This window comes from Syzygium oleosum, unplaced genomic scaffold (assembly GCF_021117445.2).
Source record: "Syzygium oleosum isolate NSW1041296 unplaced genomic scaffold, Sole_v2.1 Sole_v2.33, whole genome shotgun sequence".
In the NCBI taxonomy this organism is placed as follows: domain Eukaryota; kingdom Viridiplantae; phylum Streptophyta; class Magnoliopsida; order Myrtales; family Myrtaceae; genus Syzygium; species Syzygium oleosum.
The window spans coordinates 2003301-2023321 of NW_026607517.1; the positions used below are offsets into that span (position 1 = coordinate 2003301).

The 20021-nt window shown below is 39.3% G+C and overlaps 3 protein-coding genes across 5 annotated transcripts in view; all 3 read right to left on the minus strand.

Annotated features, from left to right (window-relative positions):
* Positions 1-20021, minus strand: part of LOC115672545 (probable E3 ubiquitin-protein ligase ARI2) — a 40763-nt gene that overhangs the window by 17906 nt on the left and 2836 nt on the right. The window lies entirely within an intron of this gene.
* Positions 230-3436, minus strand: LOC115672671 (protein DETOXIFICATION 33-like). Of its 2 annotated transcripts, none has more exons than XM_030594551.2 (7): positions 2674-3436; positions 1641-2182; positions 1436-1522; positions 1282-1338; positions 881-1119; positions 569-774; positions 230-477 (listed from the first exon to the last, which is right to left on the minus strand). In XM_030594551.2, the coding sequence occupies exons 1-7, from the start codon at positions 2890-2892 to the stop codon at positions 367-369; spliced, it is 1461 nt and encodes a 486-aa protein (XP_030450411.1). In that variant the 5' UTR covers positions 2893-3436; the 3' UTR covers positions 230-366. The 2 variants fall into 2 exon arrangements, with proteins under 2 accessions (XP_030450411.1, XP_030450412.1); XM_030594552.2 differs by having other exon boundaries at positions 1641-2185; positions 2674-2815.
* On the minus strand, positions 5213-19194 carry LOC115672697 (uncharacterized). 2 transcript variants are annotated; one of them, XM_056304800.1, is made up of 23 exons: positions 19027-19194; positions 18494-18822; positions 17885-17988; positions 17184-17252; positions 16596-16656; positions 15590-15729; positions 14774-14963; positions 14165-14226; positions 13354-13442; positions 12207-12279; positions 12062-12121; positions 10938-11084; positions 10811-10849; positions 10676-10713; positions 10078-10164; positions 9609-9774; positions 8914-8991; positions 8601-8737; positions 8031-8107; positions 6835-6904; positions 6651-6716; positions 6054-6204; positions 5213-5700 (listed from the first exon to the last, which is right to left on the minus strand). In XM_056304800.1, exons 1-22 carry the CDS (start codon positions 19084-19086, stop codon positions 6070-6072), a joined length of 2277 nt encoding a protein of 758 aa, XP_056160775.1. In that variant the 5' UTR covers positions 19087-19194; the 3' UTR covers positions 5213-5700; positions 6054-6069. The 2 variants fall into 2 exon arrangements, with proteins under 2 accessions (XP_056160775.1, XP_056160776.1); XM_056304801.1 differs by lacking the exon at positions 5213-5700 and adding an exon at positions 5721-5864.

The following is a 20021-nucleotide window of genomic DNA, read 5'->3' on the forward strand; positions in this document are numbered from 1 at the left end:
ATGAGCAATGTCGTATGCTCCATAATGTCTGAAAATTTGGAAGTTATGCGCTTTCTTCTCACGCTTCATCATATCACAGTTCTGCGATGGACCTCACGGTCAGTTTATGCTGTTGGTGCTTTCAGACTTTGCCTTTTGGAGCTAGTACTTCAAGTAATAACCCAAGGGCTCTGTTATGATATCATGACAATATTTGCTATCATAGTTTTGTACATTTGAATGCATAGCGGATATAACCATCTCGCGTCAACTTATTTATCTTTCATCTGCACAAATTCTATATGTGATATAAAGTCAGAAAAGAAAAGAAGAAAATTGATAGCAAGGTTTTATTCCAAAAAAAACTATAGTATCAGTAAGTGTATATTATGTATTCAGTCGGCGTGTTCCATTGGGTTCTGATGTAATCTCTGGAGGTTCCTCTGGAGGTTCCGATTGCCCGCCCCATGTTCTCATGCGTATCTCGGCCTGCAGAGCCTGCACATCATTTTGCAGAGACTTTTACGTATGTTGGAACTAAGGAACGCCAAAGTGGTCAGGTAGTAAAAGAAGATTATGCACGCGGTACCTCCTTTCGCCAATTTGCTCGAAAGATAATAAAGAGAAGCACGACGGTCTGGCTTAGGCAGCCAATTAGCATCCCGATCCAAATGCCAACTGCACCAAGCTTGAACCTGTATCCAAGCAAGGCTCCGATTGGAAGCCCCAAAAGATAGTAGCATCCAATGTTCACTATGGCGACGAAGAATTGCCATCCTGCACCAACCGCCACCCCTGGACAAGTGTTCACGGTTCAACCAAATACTTGATCAAGATCTACATAGACAAATCTTATAATGTGACATTTCAGGTTATAGATGTAGGCATAATGAAAGAGTACCGTGAAGAACTGGTTGGATACTATTGAGGAAGATTGTAGCTGCGAGATAGTAACCGAGCTTCGACGTCTCTGTTATGACTTCTTGTTGGTTGCTAAATATCTTGGGGAACACAGTCGTTGTTGAAGCTACTGCTGCTGTGAAGAAAATCCCTATTGCTGTGGATGTGAAAATATTGATCAATACCGAAAACTTTGCTGCTTTGGCATCTCCACCACCGAGTTCATTGGACACTCTCACACTGCAAGAATTCAAAAGCATAGGTGAAGCTGACAGGAGTAAGTGAAGAAGAACTGTTATCTAAAACGCATGCTGCTTTAGGGAAACATTCATAATGTTCTGGTCTAGATGTTATGTCCCATGTTCGAGGAAAAAAGGTAGATTGGGAAGTGAAGAAGCTAACCTCACAGAAGCATTGAAGCCTAGGGCAATCATCAGAGCCCAGGTTTGCAAATTCATGCTGCCATAGGCAGGAAAAAAATTAAGCACAAAACATTCTTAAAAGAGAGAAAAACATAGGTATCATCTCAGTGAAAGAGGAAGAATAAATGTCTGACCAGATCGATATGGCGTCAACTGCAATTTCTGGATTTTTCAAGCATCCCACCATGAGAATAACGGCTGTGTAATACCACAGCTCCAGGCTGTCACAATAACCACATAAATGCTATCAGCATGGTAAAATGCTTCTCACAATAGAATAAGAAGAAAAACGGTAGACTGAATATGTGAGTATGCAGATTTTGATGTACAACATCTAACCATAACATAATGGCTGATGCCAGCGACAGCTTCACGAAGCTAGTTAGCGACTTGAAAGCAAGCATAGAGAAACCAGTCCACGCCACTGGGAAGAAACCACCGACCACATATATTGTTTGAGCCACGACCAAGAACCACCATGATATATTTCCAGCTATCGCAGCCCCCTTAAGGCCATATTGAAGCTTTGTCAGCAACACCCAATTCAGAAGACCATGTAATGCCAGAGCCATTAAGGAGATGATGGTCATGACCCAAACTTTACTTTGAGATTGCAGAAACTTTTGAACAGGAAAGTTCAAGGCGTAAGCATATAATTGTGGAATTACTAACACCGAGTACTTCCCTGCAAGGTCAGAAATATGCTTGTCTTGCCGAAGGATTTGAAGTATTGGCGATACAAAAATATAGACGGGGGTTAGAAGCAAGGCTGTGACGCCGGTGATGATGCATGATCTTTGCATGTAGATGCCCAGCATGTGCAGTTTCCCCGCACCAACAGCTTGACCGCAGAGCGTCTCGAGGGCGCTTCCCATCCCAAGCTACTAGAAAAGTTCAGCAATACGTCAAATTGGGACGAAGAGTAACGTTACAATTCTAACTGTTTGTAATTATAGGAATCTCGGGATTGACTTTTCTTTTGGGCCAAAAATCAATAGTATACAGGAAGGATCCAGTACATGTATGATGAAATTCAAGCTGACACGATAAGGCTGCAGCAATGAAGAGATTGACTCATTCAAATGCAGTAAATTTAGGCTTCACAGTCTTACTAGTAGGAATTCTAAGGTTGTCAAGCACAAGAACATTCTGTGAAGCAATTCGCGGTCAAAATGAAATTAGTTTAAAGAAGGCAAATGTTGATGTTTTCTGAGTGAAGGGAATAATCAAAACAAATCACATGGACATCGTAACAGATCATATATCCTGAAAAACAAAAATCTCATGATCAAAAGGCAAAGTTTTCTCCAATGTTCCCTCAATCCATGTTATGTTTGAGCTTGAAGTCAATACCAGGGAAAAAGGGACTCACCATGACCCCATAGACAAAGCCTTCAAGCACATTCTGAACAATAGAGACAGCAGCAAACTCCACATCACCCACATACCCAACAAATGCAGCAGTCATAACCCCAATTGAGAACTGGGCAACTGCGGTGAGAATAGCAGGTGCAGCTATCTCCCATGTCTTCTTGGACTCTTTCATGCATTTCTTGGTCACCTTGCCACCACCACCCAGACACTTCACCATCTTCCTCCAGATCTCAGAGGACTCTTCTCCTTCTATCGCATATGCTTTTGCCTTCAATTGTCTCTCGTCCAGCAACGTTGTCTTTTGAATCTTGTGTCACCCCCATCCCAACTCCTGCCAGACAGGGAACGGCTTTTTCTTCTTTTCTCACTTACTGACACGGAAAATATTACACAGGTTCTATCTGAGGGGAGTACTTTCTAACAACCCCCAGTTCTTGTCATTTACTTAGGTATTTGTCCTTTTCTTTTAAAGCATTGATCGAGCCACGAAGACAAGGATGCTCTTTTGAATGCAAATTGTTTTTTGGCAGACACAGGCATTTCAATAGTTAATGAAATATGTGTGAAACTCCCAACACCTGCATAATGTGAGACCCACGATGTATGTCCGCTTAACCCTCCTCTGTTCTTCCTGGGGCGGAGCGGACTTTGGTACACTTCCCCACGACCAAAGTTGGTCGTGGCAATAAAGAAGCATTCTTTCGCAAATTTAAAAGTATATCAATACACCAAATTCTCTTGAATTCATGAACGGTTTCTTGGTTATATCGGGTTCGAGGTTGGTACGTGGTTGGTGCCCTTCTGAGTTGTCTTGATTGCTCTTTGCGTGTTCTTAAATGTTTATTCATTTGCTGTCGAGCAAGTTGGTATTTCATTATCCTCGCCATTAAAATTAGGGGGAAATTCGGTCAAATTAGTGGAATTCGGTCGTTTTTTTGTCTGCTGGCAACTCACCAACTCCCTAATGGGAACCTTCTAACTCTGTTCAACTTTTTTTATGCCGCAATGCTCTTTTCAAAATGGGATCTGCGCCGAACATAATGAGAAAATGAAAGTGCGGCTTAGGATCCGCAGAGATTTGCTCGGGAGTTGGGAGCCGACCCTAGGAAAAAATGACCAACAAAAAAGGGAAAGCTTGAACAAGACAAAACGCCGGCCATCATGCTGCGGTATCCAAAATGAACTTGTTCGCTTTGTCTGAAGCCCAAAGATGTATGAACTAGTAGAAGATGATTCATGACAGCATCGATATTTATCGAATCAAATTTTGAGCCTCTTCTTCTATACATTACTACCTACGAATAAGGAAAATTTTGTTAGAGAATGAGATAGCCTGGTGATGATCGAGATAGATATATGGCATTTCGGCTTCTTTTACGCTGTTATTTCCACTTTCAGGAGCTTGGAATAATAACCTTAGGACTTTTAAAACCGGCATAAGAAATTCATCGATTTACGACGCATGATGGAGTACGCCAAGACAAGTGATCAAGTTGCAGAAGTATGGGACTTTTGGAGAAGTGAATTTAATCATGCTCCTCTCTAGGTTCGAGAGAGAGCAAGAGAGGAGAAAATATTCGGTATGTTGTTACTTCCATATCGACTGCTAAGGTGGAATGTATTTTTTTAACTCAAATTCAATCGCAAATTGGCATGTTTATGCTGACGTGGACTAATATTAAAGAAAACAAAAGATCTGCTTGGAAGGATATGTTCAACCATGGAATCTTCCGCTCCATCATGCTTGTGGTTGGCTCCATTGTCCCTCACGATCGGCTTGTGGTCGGCCTTGAATCAGATCAAGGCTAGCGCCATGCCTCTAGATCTGGTCTCATCCATGGTTCGCGTGGCGGCTTGTCCACAAATTTTGCTTACATCAGGTTATCCATGGCCGTGAGCCTTGACGGTGAGCTCAAGATCTCAACGGCCATGGACTTCAAGCTCAAACAGCAATAGAAAAAATAGAGGAATAAATGTCAGGGAAGACGGCGGGAGCTTCAACGCGGCCATGGACAAGTGGCATCGTGGACGAGCAAATCATGAGATCTAGAGAATGAAGAGATGTTGATAAACAAAGGAAGATGGTTGTGGCTCGGCTTAGACACAGCGGCTGTAGAACTAGACTCCTAAACGTGTTTGTCATGATGCCAGTGACGGCCCTGTACAAGTGACGCCAACGATTTCGGTCACGAACCGTCATATCTCTAGATCCGGAGAACAATTATAAAACAAAGGAAGCCGGCCATGCTCAGCTTTCCAGCGATTGTCGACCTGGTCACGGCACCAATCGGCAGGGAAGGAACGGAGGTCAGACGGCCGTTAGAGAAAGGAGGAAGAGAGAGAGAAGAGAGAAGATATTTTAATTTTTTACTTTAGATCCACATCAACTGTTGATGGATCAGCGGACACATTTCAATACGGTTGTGGAAACGAGTAAAGAAATACACGTCACATATGATGCTGATGTGATGGAATCAAGCCACCGAATATTATCTTGAAAGAGAGAGAGAGAGAGAGAGAGAGAGAGAGAGAGAGCATGTTTGACAGTTGACTGCCTATCCCGAGAAATGAATCAACCAACCTCCAAAAGACGTATGCATTTGGCGTCCTACGTCAGAATTGACAAGCACTCTATTTCACTTCCACATACATTTCTCTGGATATGGTAAAGAACGGACGCTAAAAGACCTATGCATTGCAGGGCACCTGGCCCGGTATTTTTTCCCTTCCATGCTTCTTATGGTGATCTGTTAGTCCATACCATAGTCTCAGAGCTTTTGCTGGCATAAAGGAAATTGTAGACCCGTGCAATCTCAATCTGTTATCATGTAATCGTCTACACAGTATAGGATTCCCAACAGATGATACTTTTAAGGCCAATCAATGCCTTTCAAATGAGGCCATCTCTGTTTAAATGACCCATTGTTCCTCTGCGGTCGCATGAATACTGTTCTGAAAGACTTCTGTATAGCAAGTGTTGAACCCCTCGATGGAATCACGGGCAGTTGAATATTTGCACAGCTGTCTGGAGAAGACAGTAACAGAGAGCAGCCAAATAAGCTCATTATTTTGCATAGAGTTCAATGAATTGAAGAGGAAAACCGCTTCAGGGCCTATAGAAAAGTTGCAGATCATTTTCTTCGTGAGAATAAAAGATTAACGTCTGATGCTTAGGACTTGATCAAGTACCTGGGGGCATAAAGCATTTTCTGATTCAAATCTATAAGATGCATGTAAATTCAGGATCTCATTCTCTACGTTTGCGAGGAACGCAGTAGTCTAGAGATGGAAAGGTCATATGCTTTCAGCCAGGAATCTCGTGCGAATTGCTAGTGCCACGTTTAATATCGACAGGAACCACAAAAATTTGTCACTTACCACAAATAACACTGATTCAACTCTGCTTTATTAGGAGTTCAATATCTGCTCCTACTTCAGCAATCTTGGCTTCTTTAGAAGTCTTCGCAGCTTTGGCAATGTGCTCAACATCAAAATCCAAAGCGATTCTTTTAACAAGACCATCAAGCATCTGTTCAAGAAAATTAACAAAGTCATGACCAAGGCTCCACAACAACGAATACTGTCATATAGATTCGCCTGGCATAAAAAAATCTGATTCTTAAGTCAAGCATTAGATCATCATTCATAATTATCTCCATCTGTTTCACTTTATATAGAACCAAGCTGCATACTGCCCGTTCACTATAGTAAAAGTTTCACTTTTATTCTAAGCCCCACACATCATAAGGAAGCACCCATAGATGTAAATGCATAAAAATTTCACGAGCCACTCAGCATTATTAATGAACGCATTGAATTAACTTGAATTCATTAAGAGATGCAAACCACAGAGTAACGACACTTTTTTCCAGGACAGTCTAATGGACAGCCCTAGAAAACCTTTTCCTATTCAAAGAGAAGTATTTGGATCAAGATAATTGTAAATCAGGGTTAAAAAGAGAGGTCTGTTAGTACCAATGATCCAATAGCTACAAAAGCTCGAAATCTTGCATCAACTTCTAAAGATTCATTTTCTGCAAGCTGAAAAAAGGCAGCAGCAAATTATCAAAATAAGGTACTTTAGCCACTAAACGAAAAACAAAAATAAAAGCTTCAGCAATTTAAGCAATCCAGCCAGAAGTGAAAAATCAAATCCTACCTCAAGTACTGCTGAAAGAACTTGAGATTGACCTTCTTCATCCTTCTTCTCAATCAATAGCACAGCATAACTGTGCATGGTAGTATTGAACTCTCAGTCTAAGAGGAAATAACATGTCCATTGAGCTACCACGATAAAAAGGTAACAAGTTGGAGCTACGTATATCTTAAACAAGATGAGCGCTTAAGTCTTTGGTATACTTGTATAACAATAACAAACTAAGCCTCATTAGACTAAGTAGGGGTCAGCTATATGGATCCTTTTATGCCAATTTTCACTCGATTCGGTATCAACCTTTTCTAAGACATACATGTAATTTCCCTATTATTCTCCTTTCATGTCTTTCCAAGTCTTCTCCTGCCTTTGTTAGCGCAAGTCTCCATCCTATAACCACATCTCCTCACTAGTGTACTTAAAGCTAACAAAAAAAAGAGAGAAATCTTACTGCCGGGGTCTCAAGAGAGCAAATAAGATCTCAAGGGCTAGTAGTTGTATGCACACTTTCCATTAAGATCAATGATTTAACTATTGCAATGCCATTATCTCTTGGCCATAAATACAGGCATACTGATTCTCTATGCAGATGATACTGCCTGCTTAAAAATGATAGAATCCAACTTATAGAGTCAAAACACTGTTTTTTCCGAACATTCCATGTCAAGAATTCATGACAAAAGACAAACTTCTTAACATCTCTACCAGCTAAAAGAACAGCCATGAAAAAGGGAAAGCGCTACTCTTTGGTTGTGAGTTTGAGAATAGTGCAGGTGCTTTACCTTCTTCAAGGATAGTCTTAACTATTTTGAACAAGTAATCATGAGAGCATAATTATATCGGTTCCAGTTTGGAAAGACATTATGATCTCAAGTAAGAAAAGATTTGAGAACAATATGCTTGAGTAGTACCTCTTAGATTATTGGCAACAACATAACTGACATCTACTACCATACTCAAGAAATTGCAAAACGAACAACCTTTAAAGTATATGTACATGAATCAAAAAAGAGAAATTAAACTAGTTATCCATCCTTTTCAATTCCAAACCAAATTTACACAGAAAACGAAATAGGTTCTTCTAAACAAAAGGCAAAGAGAAAATGAAGAAATAATTGTAAAGACGGTAATAAGTAAAAGGAGAATTATTAAAAGGAGAATGGAAAGGTGCATGCTCTTAACAGCAGTTAGAATATACTCACTTGAGCAATAGAGTCGAGTAAGACAACTGTAGATTCTTGTTCGAAGATGAAGAGCAGCTCGAAAACGCATCAAGAATCTGAGCCATAATATCAAACAATCAAAAAGTTAAACAAAATTCAATCATATTCTAGTACCTGCATCTAACCCAATAATGTCCAATAAGCATGTAATATCCCATGATATACCAGTTTTCAAGCTCAACTAATTAATTGACTAATTAGTCAAGGAGTTCCCAAATATTGAAGATAACAATGCTTGAACACCTATAATGTCAGTACCAACAAGTTATTTGTAACTCAATTATTGAAGCATTGTATTGTGTCACAAGAATACATCGACAACAAAAGTTTGACCAGCTATGTCAGATTAGATTGAAGCACTCTAAAGTTATTCTTTAGACTACGAGAAAGGACTCATGAACGACACACTTTTATCAGCTTCTCAAGAAACAAATCCTTTTGTTCGCTCCTTCCCTCTCACTACATGCGGGTATGCATGCATGTTTGCCCGCCTGTACGTAAGATATCCACATTTACATCTAAAAAGAAACATGACAAAGTGGCAATAACCTCACTGCGATGCTTCTGCAACCAGTTGTGGTATGCTGAATTCTTGAATAGATTAGTCACAGCCCGAATGCTGGTTAAGAAATTTGCAGGAACCGAAGGATTTCCAGTTGCTCTCTTGATTGATTCCATAAGAACATCTATCACAGCGCAAAATTAACATCCCATCAGAACGAAATATTCTTCAATTTCCAACAGCTAGTAAAGTGTTTTGCAACAAAATAGGCCTGAATTCCAAGGTAATCTGCTCTGAGAAATCATCCACTCTACAACTTGTCTAATAATTACATCCATGTATAGAAGAAATTGACAATACCCTTCTTGTCCTCTTGATGCCTCAGAATTCCGGCTGCCCCATCTGGATGCAGGATTACCATCCTGAAAATATCAATAACTGCAAAAGAATGAGCACAATAAATCAACTAATCGTGACGCATTAAATCCACACAAATGTAAGATGTTACGGACTACAGACTGCAAACACAGCGTAAAATGTATATGGATATATCAACAAATTGAAGACGATGGAGCAACATTTCAGTTGTTGAAGCACATCAACATATCCGGTGAAGTGACCAAAGTTTTATTGTTCATCTGCTCATTGTGTCAAAACCATCCATGAAGCTGATTAGTTCAACATGAAAACTTTCTCACTGGTTTCCTAGAACTATTTCTACTGTTTGTCTAAATTCATTTTTCTTTTTTTCCTCTTCTTGGCACGTCTTTGCTTGGGTGGAAACAATCACAGTGGAGCACTAATCAAGATTCACTTCTTTCTGATCAATTTAACTCTGTCATTAGTAACTCCACTTCAGCTGGCCCCACAAGCTAATATCTCAGTCCTACATCCAAAATCCCAAGAAGCATCTTTCCGAAAGATTTTTTGTTATACACACCAGATGAAAGACCAAATCATGCAACTTGAAAGAAAAAGAATGAAATTTACTAAGTCATCAGTATCAACACCAGAGGTAAACGTGCAAGAAGAAGGACACGGGTTAAAAAACCAACCAGGAAACATCATCTCGTATGGCCATGATTCTAGCAACTTCAACATCAAATTAATGTCAGCATCAGCAAATTTGCTAGAATGATAATGTGATGTGTCCTTTAAAATTTTGGCAATTGCTCCCAATCTGGAAATCTCTATATCCGTCAATGATAAGTTCTTCTTTTCCTTCAAAAGAGAGGGATAAAAATCAAATCAGTCCAGTAATGATATATGAACAAGAACTTATAGACAAGGACTAATGTCAACAATTTTCCCATAACGTGATAAAACAAGGCAATTCTGTCTCAAGAGAATAGCACTTCAGAATTCAACACTTGGTCTACGCTGATCTTTAAAAGAGTACAGAAGAAAAGAAATACATCTAAGAAAGTTGCAGTAAGAGAAATTCAATAGAGCTGACACCAAATGGTAATCTGAAACAAACAGCAGCAAAGTAATGGTTGAAATACAAAGAAAGAAATTGAATACCTGAATAGAGAGCAAAGCATTATTAAATTCATTAATCTTTTTAAGAATTCCATCAAACTGAGCCGCATCAAAGACCAGCATTCCTTTCTGGAAAAGAAATTGTGGAGAATGGATGAGAAAGTGATATTAGGGAGATATCACTCAATTAATTATATAATCGAAGAGTCAATTACTAGTTTTCCAATTAAGTTAAAATGCAGCATATGGCCCCTCTGAGGTGCCCATATCACTAATTTAACAATAACAGACTGTACTCGAGCTAACATATGAAAAAATTGCAGGGCAGACAGAAAGGAACAAGTGACTGTCGAAGTCACCTGAATGATTTTGGAAGTTTTATTAGTTCTATTTTTCCAATTTTGTAGACATTAGAATGCACAAGTTTTATTAGTTTTCTGGAATTATCAAAAGCAAAGACTAAATTTTGATATCATTCTTACCTGCTCTTTCCCTCACTTAGGTGGTCTTTTTAGCTATCTCTATTTTATCCCTTTATATATCTCCCCTTGCTGCCATGCCCTTTAGCAGGCCAAACACACTTCTTCCCAACAGTACATACCAAATGTAAAATCACAAAGAAAAATCTGTCCGAAAATACCTTGGGTATATGCCTGAAAGTAGGTCTTGCTTGTTTAGCTGACATGTAACAAAAGTTCGCATAGTGTTAGACCTAAAATATGTCTTCAATAGACGAGAGATTAGAGTACACACAAAGTTTGTTACGACAGCATACCTGCCAGCTGTGAAGGTGCACCAGGAACATAAGCACTGGCTGAGAAAGAGAGAGAGACCAATGAAAATGGAGCCCTTGATAATTGCAACATTAATATATCACAGTGCCGTCAACAAAATATACTCACAACCAGTATAGGGATCACGAAATGATGAATCAAGATTGAAGTCCCTCTGCCCAGAATTTGCAAGTATGAACTCCACTATCTGTTGGCGATAGGAAAGAGGAAGGTTCTCCTTGAGAAGCCACTTATCGGCGGTGTCGTATGGATTATCTGGCAAAATCTCACATTCTAGAAACTTACACATTTCTAAAGAAATGCATCAATCAACAACATGCAATAGATCATATTACAAAGAATACAAAAAATCACAGGAACTGATCTACATACAGATACGTTTTTCTAGATTAATCTAAAATGCAAGACGTTCCATTGGAAAGGTACCAAAGGGGTAGCATCCCTAGAAATGTCACCACTTGCCCTGCTGAATTCATGACTCAGGTGTTACAGTTATCAGAATTAACTAACGAAACAGTTGTCTACCCCTTTTTATAATGCCACTGTCAATGTTCTTTCTGGCCGAGTAGCAGTTTACCATAAAGACATGAAAGAGCAGACAGTATCGAGTTTCTTTCAGTAAGATTATTTTAGATGTTATAGATTAACACGAAAACGGCATATAATAACAATTGATAGCAAGGTCGATATGACCATTAAATAATCATTTTTTCATTAAGCTTCAATCTTGAAGGCCAAAATTAGGAATTCTGCATGAATGAATATTGGGAAAGGATCAATATCCCATAACTGAAACTTATCTCTGCCTTTAATTATCAGCAGCTCTTCAGTTTTGAATTTCTTTTTTGAAAAATGTTATACATCTTCATTTCCCACTTCTTTTAAGAAAACGAAAAAGTTATTTTCCGTAGTTCATGGTTCTTTCATATCTTCTACCCTAATTTGGTCGGAGCTTCTTATAGTGAAATTTTTTTTCTCAAAATTTAGTTTTTATGGCATTTACATTGGAAATATTGGAAAGAAAATAAACTCTCCCTGACTTTCCAGATATCAAAACATGATTCTGCATCTTCAGAATATTGAAATGACAGCCATAAGCATTTTCCTAGTAGGTTTGATTTGACTGATATAGATAAGATAAAACTGGAGAATTTTTTAGAACAAAATAACCCATCCTTGGCCACAGCTATATTTGCAATGAAGAAATCTCAATGTATTAGAGATGGAGATACCTGATCGATTGTAGGGCAACTTACGTATAGGCTCACCATCTCCAATATCAACATCAAATACTGCACAATCAAATCCATTGATTTTACTCAATTTAAACACATAATACCAAAGCACTCATCTAGAATGTGAGGAGAAGCAACATACCGTAATCATATTGAACACCATCTAAGACTGGGCGCTTCATGCTATCTTCTGGTCCATCAACTACTTCACCAATCTATAGAAGTAATCGAAGGGAATATTTAACTCAAAATAAAAACAAAGCAACAAGATTGATAAATATGAAAAAAGAAAACGAAAAAAGGTTGCATAAAGGACATGCAGAGATGTCTTATCTTGTTTGACTAAAACACTGAACAAGATCAATTTAACTAAGACTTTTTATGAGTGCAAATTACACAAGTATCGTTAATAGAGACACTGCAACTGTTCTGTATACATGCCACATTTTCTATAAGATATAACTCACAAAATTATAGTTACTTGCATTCCTGAACTGGGATAAAAGAAGTGAGCTGTCAGAAGGCAATCTGTATGAGCAGATGTTGCTTGGGCTCTCTTCCTCAAAATCACATAGCTAATTAGACTCCATGAATGTATTTCCCATAAAAAAAGAAAAGGCAAAAGGAGCTATCCCTAACAACAAGAAATCTAAAGAGAACAACATCATGCTCACTCATTGATAACATCTCTTTTTGCATTGTCTAAAGAGGACATAATTTTTGTCCATTTCCAAAATTTTTCACCCAATAATAAATTAGTCAATGCCAATATATGTCTAATGCTTTAACACCAAGACATATATAGCCACAACCAGCTATTCAAATGTAACATGCATATTTAAGGCATGCACTTTCACTATTTTTTACTTTTTGCTAATCTACATCTTACGATGCATGCACTTTCACTATTTTTTACACAGGACACACATAACTTTCGCAACATATAAAGTGTTAACACATAGATTCACATCTAACTATTTCGTAAACTTTTGAAATTTTTTGGATGACATTGTAAATTTTGGTGAGAAAGCACAAATAACAAAATTTGTTGATATTTTGAGAAGCATAAACAAACAGGCCCTTAGTCGTCAGCGCAGTTGATTGAACACGAGTAGTGCAAATTCTGCAGTAGTCAAAGCCCACACACTTAACAAGTCACTTGACAAAATGTTTCTGTAACTACGATGATCTAATGCTGCACTAGGAAGATTAAGTGTGCTACAGTGCTAGATTAAAAATCTCACATATGTAGAAGCAGTTACAAAAATACACTTTAATTTGAAAAGAACCTTATCCCATTTTTGTTCAGTTGAATTCCATGCATATGCCACCCCATTGTCTCCTTCTCTGATTACTTTTGTCTGGCCATCACCAGTTCCTACACCCAATATAAATGAAGCATTTAAAACATTTAATAATGATTGCAGCTTGATATTGCAATTCGCCCTTGACAGCTTAACAATTACTTAGGTTGCATTTGGTCCCGGTATTTAAAATCGAATAAGACAGGACTAGATAGGATGACAAAGCCCCTGTATTTTCCTCATTATCTGCTCTTGATTTGGTAAAATTCAGGATATATGGATATCTTCATGTAAAGTGATTAGCAAAGCTAGAACAGGACCAGATTAAACAGTTAAAAATTAAAGAACCCTAGATCTACTGTCAAGGACAGCCACCAGACAACAATGTGGTAGTTTCCTTAGACCACCACAACTTAGGCCACCAAACATATCTGCGACTCATTGAAATCGAATATGCAATTACAGTTAGAGTTAAAGCAACGATCTCCTTAGGAAGATCAATCCACCTTAACGACTCATTCCCAAAGATACGTGTTTTAAAATGGACGCATTTTAACTAAATAGTTATGACTTCGATCCACTTTATTAACTATTTCTCTTTACTTAATTAAGTAATAAACAGAAGATAGTGTTCCGACCGAATAAAAACTGGCTTAAAAACGCATGTAACCCTAGACTTTCAGCTTCTCTAACCTGATGACCATATTTAAGTGAACATATTCAACAGTAATTTCCAGAAAATAGAGAAGACAGATAACTGAAGGGTCATACTGGAATTAGAGGTCTAAAATCCTACCTGGCACTTGTAAAGCCTCTAACCCAGGCAACTCTTCCAATTTCAGTCCTCCGACCCTTTTCCTGAAATAGACAAAATAGAGAGAAAAACGCAAAAAGAAGCGCCCGCATACATTAGATTCTAAAGTGTCTTAACCTGAGCTTTAGAAAAACAAGGTGAACCACTACCCTAACCCTTCAGCTGAAAAAATTCACTACCTAACCAAAAGAAATGATTCACCATAACCTCTCTTGAGGAGCAACATGATCAGACCATATTGCGATACAGATCTATCTGGTAACTGAATGTTGTGGTCATAACAAGAAATGGATGACAAATGAAACACTGTCAAATTACTGAAAATTGAAGACCTTGCAATCATTCAGTCTGCAAATAATGAGTACCAGCCAAAGAAAGTTTAATATCATCTTATCTATACAGCTTAGAAAGATGAAGAGACCAAAACCACCCCAAAGTCCAGAATTCAGAGAAAAAAGTGGAAGAGGAATGAGAAAGAACAGACACATACTCCAAACCAGTAATCTTCCTCATAATCATCACTTCATGATGCACATATCACCTTAAGGAACTGGTATACATCAGACATTGGCATCTAATCAACTATAGTACCTGCTTCTCTTGTAAGAAGATAGTTCTGAATCAAATAACTCGAGCTCAGTTGAGTCGGCCATCCTATCTTGTTGATTTGTCCATATACGTATGGTCCCATCAGAACATGCTGTCACAATGTCTCCATCTTCCAAAAATTTGGCATCCCATACACAACCGGGATGCTCAATGCTCTGAACACAAACTCCATCTGAAAGATCAAAAGCTCCCAAAATCCATAAGATAATTTTCAATTATAATTTATTTCTGATGCAAGGATGAGGACTTTCAGTTTCTATTAATCATCTTTCAAGTCACCTCGCTGAACCATTTCTATAATTGCTATCAGTCAGGCACATTTGACCAGCACCTATATATGTTAGAAAGGAGGAGGCAAAATAAGCGGCTGACTGCATTGAGAGAGCATCAGCATTAAATCCAAGGAGGAACTATTGCATTTGAAGAAATGCCTAAGAGTTTTACGAGGGAAGTCATTTTCATTTTAACGCAACCTATAAAGAGTTTGGAGCCACATTCAAAAACAGCTGCACACTATTACACTCCAGACGCATGTTCAATGAAAGTAATGTGCAACCTAGTTGATACCAAACAGAAGCTTCCAACCGCAATAGACAAGAACACTTCAAGCCAGAAGCATAAAGGACCCAAGCCATGATGCATGAGAAGCTCTGTAACTCTACTATAACATAATTGTTCTAACATAACTAAAAGAACCAGCAACAAACAGCTGGAATAAGAAAAAGGAAAAAAGAGAAATAAGTGATTGGTTAAACGCTCATTGCAACCCCAGTGGAAGTGAAAATCAAAAGCAACTACCTTTCCATATTTTGGCAAAACGATCTTCACTGCCACTGACTATAAGGCCCGAAGCATGTGAATCAACAGAATAGACTATAGAAGTATGATCAACCATCTCCATTAGACATTCACCACTCACTGCCCATAACCTGATAGACCTGTTGTCAAGGGACGAAAAACTATTCACCAACAGCAAGAAGCGGATCATACAACTTTGTAAACATAATTAGACAAAAATGAATGAGGAAATTAGACAAGAAAGTAAATATAATAAGCTCAGCAGTATGCATACTTATATGGTATATTCAAAGACATGACAGGCCAAATACAGGCTCCCTTTAGCCCATGATCAGAAGCTCAGACCTGCTCTGCCAGGCTGTGCCTATGAATGATAAGATAACTTCTCAATGGTAAATATTGGACGAGGCATCATCAAAATGCCTGAGCATTTCACTTGGCGTTCTTTGGGTATGTAAGTTCCCAATGCAAGATTGGTCAGACCAGCCACAAAGAGTCAGAACAAACATACATCTTGGAGCACTTAAACAAACTTCATTTGTTTGCTGCAATTTTTCTCACAATTTATTTGATCTGAGCGATCCAGGTTTCGACTGGGTCCTCCTTTCCACAGCTACTTCTCCTCTTATTTCCGTGTCACTTTAGGTTTCCAAGTCAACTTATACAGGAGACCACTTCTCTTGTTCTCAATTGTTGCAAAGTAGGCATAAATGCAAGTTTGTTTCTACTCCCAGCTAACCTTTCCGTCAGCCAGTAGGGTATTTTAGAAATCCTCATTCGAGTTAAGAAGGCATCTTAAGGATTAAAGCGCTATTGGACTTGAAAGTTTGAAGGTGACTTTTTTCTGTTGCTTGATTTTATCTTACATAAACTTCAAAACTTGCAAAGAAGCAAGAGCATATACTAATTACTTTCATGGACTTTAGACATAGTGAGTACTAACAGATGAACTTTCTATACTATAAACTTAATTCAATGAATCACCAGAAAAAAAAAATGAACCTACCCATCATGTGATGCAGATAGAATGCCCAGATCAGGCATCACTGCCAAGCCTCGAATGGTATCTGCACCATCCACCAGTGAATAAGTACATGGAACAAAATAATAGCCATCAACCTAGTTCATTTCTTTCAAAAGGCGAATGCACGAAGAAAAAAAAAAACAAAAAGAGCATGATGGAAGGAACTTCTATCATTTCAAACACATCGGTACAGTAGCAGCAGAGGCCCAAAATGTTCAGCTTCAAACAATTGAATAATAGCTTATACAAATTCACAAGGACTCCATGCAATTCAGGTTTCATAAACACAATAGAGAACCGGTAGTTTCCAGTCAATAAAGAGAGGAAACAAGAATTGCTTCAATTTCTAAACAGTTAAGATGATAAGAAACAACATAACAGGGGGCTTCTCTCAAACTGCTTATTATCAAATTCAACAGCTACATAGCAGATTTAGGAGCATTATAAACTACTAAACTGCTATTGACTATTTAAGATAGTACACTCAGCTAGCTCTAGCAGTTTTTCTTTATTTTTTGTTAAATTAGTAAGTTGGAGCGGATAGAAACAGAACGAAAGAGAAAGGTTAACCTGTATGCCCAACAAAAGTCTGAGTGCATGTCTTTCCTCTCCATAGCTTTAAGGTTGTGTCACTTGAACCTGGATAAAGTAGAGAAACAGCTTATCAATAAGATCCTTCTTGATCTACTAAGAATGTCAATACATCTATAGATGAGTCCGACGGCAAAACTGCTGCTAATTAGGAGTAAAAAAAATCCATCATGTTTTGTGCAAAGAAAAGTATTGAAGATGTGAGTCTATGACCACATATCGCAGAATCATTTGTAAACAAAATCGAACAGACCAAGAAGCACCTAAATCAAAGGAAACTTAAAATTTAAACGGAAAAACTGAAGAACAACAAGACCTCCCCTAAATGCTGAAGTCCAGTCTCGAGTGGAGTGCACTTCTGGAACTTTAACAAAATTTGTTGATGATTCATTAGGAGAATGACCCAGTAAACAATGTTCAGGAACATTTCCATTTACAAACTCTAAAATCTAAATCATGCGGATGAACATGTTCTTGACTGAAATTTGGCCAACTTCATCGGAGAAAGTAATCATTACTTCTAACAATGAAAAATAGCAGATAGTTCTGGGGGAAACATAACAAAAAAAGGAAGGATATGCTAAACCTTTCCAATTCCTTAAGCTCCCAAAGGTTAGAAGAATAATCCTTAGTCTTTTGAAGTTATGTAAAATAAAGACCTCAAGCAGAGAGAACCCAACCTGTAACAAGCTCCCCTGAGGGCAACCTTATAACTGCTTGTATGGGGGCCTTATGAGCCTCCCAGTGTTCAGCAGGCTGGCCATTCGTCCATTTTATTAAGGTACTGCAAATAAGTATGAGATCATCAGGCAATATGTCATGCGCAAGCAGCAAAATACTTGAAACCAAGCCAAGGCCATTTTACTCAACTTGTCTAAGAAAGTCAAATGTAGCAAAACTTGGGAAAAAGTGCCAATGGAAAAGTTAAAGTGACCGAAATTAACTAGGCCCCAAAGCATGTTGAACCACAGCAAACGAAGGCCATTTAATGGGCCTCTGATATTTCTCGCAATACGAAAGCAGAGATTTGAGAAGAAAAATGAAACTTGCACTACACAATTAAAAGCCAGTAAAGATGGAGTACTCTACTTCTCCACTACTTTTGATCCATGAAAGTAACAACAGGCACTCAGCAGGTTAGATTTCTCCCAAACGGATTGAACCACATATTAGCCACATATTAGCAATCTTATGATGCTAATCACTTAATCACTCAACATAATAGACATATACCAACAATGCACAATTCCTCTAGGATACCGGAAACATTATCATCTACTTCGACTCACCAATCAATAGAAGCAGAAACAATGTCACCGCCATCCAACGCGATGCCAGTAACCTGCAACTTATGGCCCTTCAACGTCCGCCCCTCTCCGGTCGCCAAATCCCAAACCATCACAAGAGTGTCCATCCCACCGGACACGATCCCGCCCTCCGGGAGCTCCTCGCTTGGCGGAATCCACGCCAGGGGGCCGACGAAGCTCGTGTGCCCTAACAGCACCCTCGCCACCTCGTACTTGCGCTCATCGCCGGAGCCAGGGGTCCACAGCCTCACCGTCCGATCCCGCGACGAGGTCGCTATGCTGCCGTCCCCGCACACGCAGATGCCACGAACCTAAGCACGACAAAGGAACGACAGAGTCCACGAAACTCAAGCCTCGACATGCAATGTCACACCGCAACACAACAAATTACGAGCGCCGCGAATCGACGATCGTTCACTTAAGGATTAGCAGAGTCGCGAATGCGTTCAATTCTATGGAATGCGGCGCGATTCCATCGAAATGAAGGAATGACGGAGATCGCTGCATGAACTTACGTCGTCCTCGTGGCCATGAAGCTCGCAGCGAAGCTGATAATCCTTGAAGTCGATATCCATGGCGCAGAGAGAGAGAGAGAGAGAGAGAGAGAGAGAGAGAGAGAGGGAGCGAGTTGATGAGCGAGGGAGACGAAGCTGACCAAACCAAGGCTTTGCTTCTTGTCCAAGCTCTGGAAATTCTTCCAGCGCAGGTCTGCGTTTGATGCGGAGCAAGAACCCGGTTCGGACCGCCGGTCGAGTACATCAAACGAACCGAAGCCCAAGAACGGCCTATCAATCGAACCGCCGGTCGAGCATCAAACGAACCGAACAATCGGCAGTCCATTATGGTTACAAGCCCAAGAAAATTCTTTCTTTTATGAAACTCATATTCCATCTAACCAAAATTTGACATGAAAGTCTAAGATAATTTAGCTAACCTTTTCGGGGTAACGTGCATATGAAATATGGGGCTCGGGTAAGATTAATACCGTACTGTAAAGTGAGTGATATGACAGTTAACAAAAATCAGGAAAAGTGCCAAAAAAGTCCTAAACCTTTTGCATTAGTGCCAATTTAGTCCTAAACCTTTTTTTGGTGCCAATTCAATCCTAAACCTTTTGCATTTGTGCCAATTTAGTCCTAAACCTTTTTTTGGTGACAATTAAGTCCTAAACCTTTTAAATTGGTGCCAATTCAGTCCTAAACCTTTCGTTTTTGTGCCAATTTAGTCCTTTCGGTCAATTTTGACCGGAATTTGCCAACGTGGGCGCCTGCCGGCCGGCGGCCGGTCACCGGCGCCGACGTGGCGCTGACGTGGACAACTTTAATAATATTTTAATATTTTTTTGAATTTTTATTTTTTTTTTTTTTTCTTTTTTTTTCCACTTTTTTTTTTGGTCCCCCCTCCTTCCTCTGGCCGGCGAGCTCGACCTCGCCGGCCACTGGCGAGGGCGGCGGCCTCGCCCGGCGAGGGCGAGTCTCGCCATGGTCGGGCGAGGCTCGCCCTCGCCGCA

What these genes read in the sequence shown, in the direction of transcription:
- LOC115672697 (XM_056304800.1), bottom strand. Translation starts at nt 19,086, where the DNA reads ATGGATATCGACTTCAAGGATTATCAGCTTCGCTGCGAGCTTCATGGC. An exon ending in ATGCTTTGCTCTCTATTCAG is followed by an intron (nt 9,775 to 10,077) that starts GTATTCAATTTC and finishes TCTCTTTTGAAG; the next exon opens with GAAAAGAAGAACTTATCATT. An exon ending in ATACGAGATGATGTTTCCTG is followed by an intron (nt 8,992 to 9,608) that starts GTTGGTTTTTTA and finishes ATTCTTTTGCAG; the next exon opens with TTATTGATATTTTCAGGATG.
- LOC115672671 (XM_030594551.2), bottom strand. Translation starts at nt 2,892, where the DNA reads ATGGTGAAGTGTCTGGGTGGTGGTGGCAAGGTGACCAAGAAATGCATG. An exon ending in GCTTTGTCTATGGGGTCATG is followed by an intron (nt 2,183 to 2,673) that starts GTGAGTCCCTTT and finishes CTTTTCTAGTAG; the next exon opens with CTTGGGATGGGAAGCGCCCT. An exon ending in GTTGACGCCATATCGATCTG is followed by an intron (nt 1,339 to 1,435) that starts GTCAGACATTTA and finishes TGCCTATGGCAG; the next exon opens with CATGAATTTGCAAACCTGGG.